Consider the following 7500-nt stretch of genomic DNA (forward strand, 5'->3'; position numbering starts at 1 on the left):
TCATTTGTTATGTCTTTCAGGCTTACCAGCTGCAGGTAGAGGCAGGAGCTGTATTAGATTGCTCCTGCATGCCATTTCCTTAATTATAAGGGACAGATTATTTATTACACAACACATCCATCCTGTCTGACTGTGGCTCTGGGTCTTTACAAGGGATAGGAAATGCTCTGCCACATTCCCTTTAGTCAACAGTTCTGCCTTTAAAGTCTATGTATAAAAGAAGGGAGCACATTCAGGACTGGGGTAGGGCTAGGGTGACATATTTTAGGAAAGTCATGTATACAGCAAGGCCTTCAAAAAGAAAATATGAGGATAGCAAATCATAATGAAGTCAAGGCTGTCGGTGAGGACTGGGAAGGCAACTTACCGAGACGTCTTCTAGTGCATGAGGTATGGAGTGGAGTGGGAGCTCCCCAAGTCCTGAGCCTAGCCCATGGGGCCCATGCAGTAGTTCTTCGTGTCGCCTGTAATCCCTGCGTGGGTCCAGGCCGGACAGCTGGTGTGGTAGCCCCCGATGTGTGTGCAAAAGGCTGGCCTCCTGGCTCTGTCTCTGGCCCGGCCACCCGGGGTGCTGAGGCTGGGGCTGTGCATGGAGGGAGTTCAGGCTATAGGGGTCGTTAACGTGGGAGTAAGGGTCTTGGGATTGGGGGTATATGGGCTGGTAGGGAGGAGGGAAATAGGGGGGCTGAAAGTCAGTATTGGGGGTGTGAGAAAGTGGAGGGGCACTGGCATAGGGGGACTGGCCCACTGAGCCCAATTGAGGTAACCGAGCTGTCCCATTGCTGGTACCGTCGTGACGATCCTAGGAGAGAAAACAGAGGGACAAGAATTAAAAATCGACTAATTGGTAGGCAAACCTTTCTGTAGCTATGTGCTCTCTCTCTCTCTCTCTCTCTCTCTCTCTCTCTCTATATATATATATATATATATATATATATATATATATATATATATATATATATATATATATATATATATATATATATATACATAGAGAGAGAGAAATCTAAAATATATGCATGTAATTATAATAATATAGATAGATAGATTTCATATCAAAATACGATAGATATATAGATAGATAGATAGATAGATAGATAGATAGATAGATAGATAGATAGATAGATAGATTATATAAAATACGATATATATATATATATATATATATATATATTATATTTACACACACATATATATAATTATATCTTAATATATATTTATTAAGAGAGAGGAAGATTCAAATATATATATATAAATATATATATATATATATATATATATATATATATATATATATACACACACACACACACACATTAACACACACAAACATGTATAGTATACATTTATGGAGAGAGAGAAAGATTGATATATATATTTAGAGAGAGAGACAGACAGAGAGAGGAGAGATATATATATATAGATATACACACACACATATATATATATATATATATATATATATATATATATATATATATATATATATATATACATACATTTTTTGTTCTTCCTCCATAGGTTGTTTCCCTGTTATTGTGCCATAAACTGACTAAGGATGTTATAACATGATTTTAAACGAATTATTTCAAGAATCTGAAACCCTTAAAAAAACAAAGTCCTATTCCACAGACCTGCACATACACCTAGGCACATACACCTTGGCACATACACCTAGGCACATACACCTAGGCACATACACCTAGGCACATACACCTAGGCACATACACCTAGGCACATACACCTTGGCACATACACCTAGGCACATACACCTAGGCACATACACCTAGGCACATACACCTTGGCACATACACCTAGGCATTTTAACCTAGGCACATGCAGAGTTTATTCATTCCCCCATGATGGTTTGTTGTGATGGAAGTGACAAGTCTGTTTTGCCCGTATACTGGCCCTGACCCTTCTCCATGGCTAGCTTTTCAAGCTGTATAGGTCTCCTCGCCCACATAATAGCGTATTTATAGAAAATGCATTAGCTCTAATGGAAAGGCTGTTTCACCCGTTAATGTGGGCAATGTAAAAATATCTCCACAAACATTTTTCTCTCCCCCCAATCCAATCACACATACCGGATGGATAGGTTCGGGGAGAAGTATGCCTTAAATTAAAAGGCATACCAAGCGCCAAGCATATGTTTAAAGTTAACTTGAAACCGACACATTACAAACGTTTTAAAATATTAAGGGTTCATTTGATCATGGAGAAAACACAGGATGTATTAGATAAAATCGCATGTCAGGTAATAGCAGTCATAAAAAAAAATCAGGGAACCAGCCCAATAAATATTAGGAGTTGAAGCCTAAAGCGGAAACGTGGAGCAATTTTAACCCATAGCAATTAAAAAAAAAACAAAAACAAACAATAAATACATAATATAAAAAAACTCACCATCGCGGAAAAACTGTGAACTAACATCAGTGCAGATTAATGTAACAAATCAAGGTAGAAAATTGAAAAAAATAGCTGTGTAGCAAGCAGGAAAAAAGAGATGTAGGTGCTACAAAATAGCCAGCACTAGAATATTATTACTAGAAAATCATAGCGCCCAGGATTGATAAGAAACCACCAAACACCATAATCCATCAGAACTGGAAGAAATTCTTCATTTGATGTTGGAAAGAAAAAAAAAAATCACTGTCTGGCTCAGATGTTAAATATAAAGTTTTTTTTTTTTTTTTCTCTCTCTCTCTCTCTGTTTTATGATGGGCTCCTTAATCCTTGTTGAATCTCTTCTCTCTTCTTGACTTGTGTAGCGATGCTGGGCTTGCTAGCAATGAGCTTGCCTTCCTCCCAGCCCTAATAGCAGATATTCATGACTATTAATATTACACCAATACTTAATAAAGGAAGAATGGTTGGAAATCGAGCGTGAACCGAGCAAAGCAACTCAAGGCAGAGCCCTGTTCTAAATGACGTCCATTGAATGAAGAATCAGTGTATCTAATCAGAGAGGTGGAGGGGGTGGAAAAGAGGGAGAGACACGAGTGAGTGAAGGAGAGAGGGGGTTGGCTGACGAATCACAGGGAAGGGGGGGACATTTTAAAGGTTGCAGGGCATGAAAAGTGAAAGAGCTGTAGAGTGTGGGGATCAGTCAGTGACAGGAAAGAAAAGGATAGGGGGGGAGGGGAGGAGGGGGGGGGGCAAATAACAAAAAAAAAAGGAATTGGCACCTGGGAATCCTGGGAATATCCTGAATATGCCATTGGCATTTCTGAGCTTCTCCTCTTGCTGCTGGGAATGGGAAGGCTCTCTGGGCTCTCCAGCCTTTTGCTTTTCATGTCTGTATCCGAGGGGCCCGGATCTCCTGTCCTCTGAACCTGATCCATAGCCCGATGGGCTCTCCAACCACAACAACCACAGCTCACAAAGCAGCTTCCTATTCCAATGGAGGAAGCTTGCAGATCCAGGAATCTCTCTTCTCCCTCTCTCCCTCCTCTCTAATTAAGGCTTATGCTTTCTGTTTCAGAAAAGCCCTTTTCTTTTTCTTTTCCTAGGCATCCAGATGAGTGGTCATGTCCTTGTTGCCTGGGCTCAGACAAAGAGGGGGGGCAGCAAGCCTAGCAGCAGCTTGTGGGAGCATGCAGGTCCCGGAAGGGAGCTGGGGGGGGGGGGGGGTACTTTGTTCTTATTGTGTTGGCTCTGATTTCCTGTCCTTCATTCAGAGATCCAGAATCCAGATGTTGGAGACCTCGATGGTTTCCCCTCCAGCTCTCAGCTTTTCCCCCCCAGGTGCTCCAGCCAAGGGATGTCTATGGGACAGCTCCTTGTCCGGTTAAAGGCTCTTTGCAAAAGCTTGCCTCCCTTCCGCCCGATCCTGGCTCCTTCTCTGCAAACCCGTCCGACTGGCTCTACCACTCCGGCAAACAACTCCTCCAAAATATTACATGCTCAACTTTACAGAGCTCTTAGCTGGCTAGGGTTAGAATAACAACAGTCATCTACCGCCTGCATGTTCCTACAGAACTATGCACACCTAACAAAATAAAGCTTTAATCTCACTTTGAAAGCGAGATTACAGGCTCTGGGCTGGAGCTGGGCGAAGTTTTCTTCTTTTTCTATGCTCAGCCACTGTCACATGGGAAGCATGTTACCATCGACTGGCCACATCATCTGCATTTCCTTTATGCCTAATTATTCCTTTTCCTTTACATAAGGTCATCTGATTGCAGAAAATGTAAATATACTCATTGCTTGTAATACAAAAACTTTTGAAAACCATTTGTTAACCATTAAGGCTTTCTTATGTCTTTCAGTGCAAAAGGTTGATTCTGTGTCCAGATTTACAACAGAGATCCAAGCTGTAGAGTTTAAACAAGTCTCAACTGTCCAAGTGCCCCAACCACTTGGGGAATCCTCCCAGTTCTCTGCCCTGCAAGTCTTAACAAGACAATGATCCATACTAACACCGACCTTGCTTGTCTTTCTATACACATACTTGTGTATCTTTGTAAAGCAGCATAGAGTAAAAAAAAAAAAAAGCCATCTAAAACAAAATGTAATATAGGAAGGGAAAAAAAACTTTTGAAAACTATTTGCTAATCTTTAAGGCTTTCTTATGAATTTCAGTTCAAAATGCTGATTCTGTGTCCAGATTTACAACAGAGATCCAAGCTGGAGAGATAAAACAAGTCTCAATTGTCCATCTGTAAAGTGCCCCAACTACTTGGGGAATCCTCCCAGCTCTCTGCCCTACAAGTCTTAACAAGACAATGATCCATACTCATACCGACCTTCCTTGCCTTTCCTATACACATACTTGTGTATCTTGGTAAAGCAGCATAGAGTAAAAAAAAAAAAAAAAGCCATCTAAAACAAAATAACAATAAAATGTAATATAGGAAGGGAAAAAAACTTTTGAAAACTATTTGCTGATCATCAAGGCTTTCTTATGAATTTCAGTGAAAAATGCTAATTTTGTGTCCAGATTTACAACATAGATCCAAGCTGGAGAGATAAAACAAGTCTCAACTGTCCATCTGTAAAGTGCCCCAACCACTTGGGGAATCCTCCCAGCTCTCTGCCCTGCAAGTCTTAACAAGACAATGATCCATACTCATACCGACCTTGCTTGTCTTTCTATACACATACTTGTGTGTCTTTGTGAAGCAGCACCACACAAACCATATATAGTAAAAAAAAATCCATCTAAAACAAAACAACAATAAAAAAATATCCTATTAACAACAAATACAGCTCATTGCCTGATATTAACACCAACCAGAAAAAATACAATGCAAATAACTACCTATTAAAAACAAAAGGCGATTTCGTTGACACTGCTTTTACATTTGCAAGCCTCTCCCTGATATTTAAATATATGTTATGTTTATTGTTAAAATAAATTAATACGGAAGCTGGAATGTGTTAATAAATGCAGAACAGTAGGGGTTCGAATAAAAGTACCAATTTTATATTAAAACCCATTTACTTAAATGCCATAGTTACAGTGATGGGGTAATATTTGCTTGCTGTACGAGAAGCTAAGACTAAAAGCAGTTTGGAAGTCCATCACACACTGAGATCAGGATACCCCAAGCTTTTTCTAACTGAGAATGTGGAAGTCAGGCTCAAGTTCTAAAATCTGTGCATAAGAATCTGATCTCAGGCTCCTAACCCTTACCTCACACTCCTCGTATTTGATATTGTCGGTCAGTTTCCAAAGCATTTTCATGGGCTTTTGGGAAGAGAAATTCTCCTTTCTCCCTTGTCCCCACAAAAGTCTAGAGCCCCTGTGTGTTGTACAGAAAGAGTGAGGCTGCTGCAGTGTTTGGTGCTCTGATATCTCCCTCTAATGGTGGAAAGTTGCCTCTTTTTTTTCTGCTTCTCTCCAACAAGCCCTAAGTACCTTATTAGCATATCAACAATAGCCCAATTGCTAGGTGACATAGGAACCTGCTCTGAAGGACGCTGCTACAACATAGAAAAAAATCTGGCTAAAATAAAAGCAATGTAACTATTCTCTATTTAGGGATCAGAACAAGTAACAACATCATAAACGCATAAAAAATACATATTTTGCATTGAAATAACATTGCTGCTGGTCAGAATGTCAAGATAGGTACACGCACGTTGGGTAAGTGTATCATCAGTGTCCATAATTATAATATGTATTATGAGGATTTTTCAACCAAATATCAGAAAGTCCTCTTGCAATTGAAGGCTGGCTTCATAAATTAATTCTTCTTCCTATTTTTTATTATTATTATTATTTTTTACATATTAAAGGGAGATAGTACGATTACCATATTACAATATTACAATACAATTCAATAATAAAAAAAAAAGGTTAGGAGGACCCTTCTTGTACATTTTCAACTGGAGAGTCTCCCTTTTTTTTTTTAGCCTGTTTCCTATTTGATATTCTTCTTGGGTGAATGAATATATTGGGAAAGTGTGAAATGAGAAAATTATGCACCATCTAATGAACAGTTTCACTTTGACATTAGTATAATGGTTCATTTTAATGGCTAATTGTACTGGACTCATAAGAGCAACTGGGGCAAGCTGCCGACTACAGAAAAGAAAAATTCTTACAGGATTTTAATAGCATGAGTCTTTCCCTTTTTGGGCTGATTTACTAAAGGCAATAGGCTGTTCACTTTGCAAGGGAATTTACCCCAGAGCTTAGGAAAGGGGGTGAAGCTCTGTTGATTTTCGTCATCAATCAGGTGCAAGCAACATTTTTTTCTATTGCATGTGATTGAGTATTCTGTGCAAAGTGAAATTTCACCCCATTTACTGAGATCTGGGGAAAATTCCCTTTGCAAAGGACAACTTCCCTTGCAAAGTGGACAGCCTATTTGCCTTTAGTAAATCAACCCCAACAGGTATTTTCACTTCAGAGTCATTTTATGTATATTCTATGTCCAGGCAGCAGTTAGAACAGACAGCAGTTCTAAACAGTGTTGTTGATGGATGAATAAGGGCAATAGGGTCCAGATCAGTCCAATGTCATGAAGATGCAGGAGGTCTTTGCTAACCTACAGACAGGTTGCTCTGTTCTATTGTGCCTGCGCTTGTCTAGTCCAAATAGTTGTTTTTAGCTCATTGAAGTTAAAATGAAGTTGAGATTAGCCTTTGGTGTATGTGCTAATAGGCTGGCACTGTGAAAAGGGCTCTATAGCTGGGGCTAGCGCCATCCACTTGAGGTCAGACGGGGCCCACAGTCACATCAACAAGATTACCATGACCGCCCAGCTAATTGAATGCGAATTATTAGCGTTAGGATCAAACAGAGCAGTATGAAGGTTAGCAAGAGTGTGAAAGAACGCTTTAACACCACAGAGCACATCAATAGTCTTTGCATTAAAAGAGTCATCATTAACATTTCTTGGGTGGAGTAGTTGCATCTAGGACCTGCTAATAGTGTGAAACTCTTAAATATACAAGTCCAGTGTAAGCCCCATTGAGATGCAGACTAATTCTTGTATTAATACCTTCCTTGAACAGCTACAGTTACTGATTACGTGTTACTGTATAGCT

General features: G+C 39.6%; 1 protein-coding gene across 5 annotated transcripts in view; it reads right to left on the reverse strand.

Moving 5' to 3' along the window:
* The window catches only part of TFAP2A (transcription factor AP-2 alpha), a 35625-nt gene that overhangs the window by 24887 nt on the left and 3238 nt on the right, over positions 1-7500 (reverse strand). For 2 of the 5 annotated variants that reach the window (XM_082259610.1, XM_082259609.1), the window contains exons 1-2: positions 3189-3566; positions 368-802 (exon numbers count right to left, since the gene is read on the reverse strand). In XM_082259610.1, coding sequence (XP_082115736.1) covers positions 368-802; positions 3189-3344 — 591 coding nt within the window. In that variant the 5' untranslated portion in view covers positions 3345-3566. Of the gene's footprint in view, positions 1-367; positions 803-2406; positions 3022-3188; positions 3567-5638; positions 5791-7500 lie in introns of those variants that run through there. The other 3 variants (XM_082259611.1, XM_082259613.1, XM_082259612.1) reach the window with 3 other exon arrangements.

Source organism: Pelophylax lessonae, assembly GCF_965119305.1.
Source record: "Pelophylax lessonae genome assembly, chromosome: 5".
Lineage (NCBI taxonomy): Eukaryota > Metazoa > Chordata > Amphibia > Anura > Ranidae > Pelophylax > Pelophylax lessonae.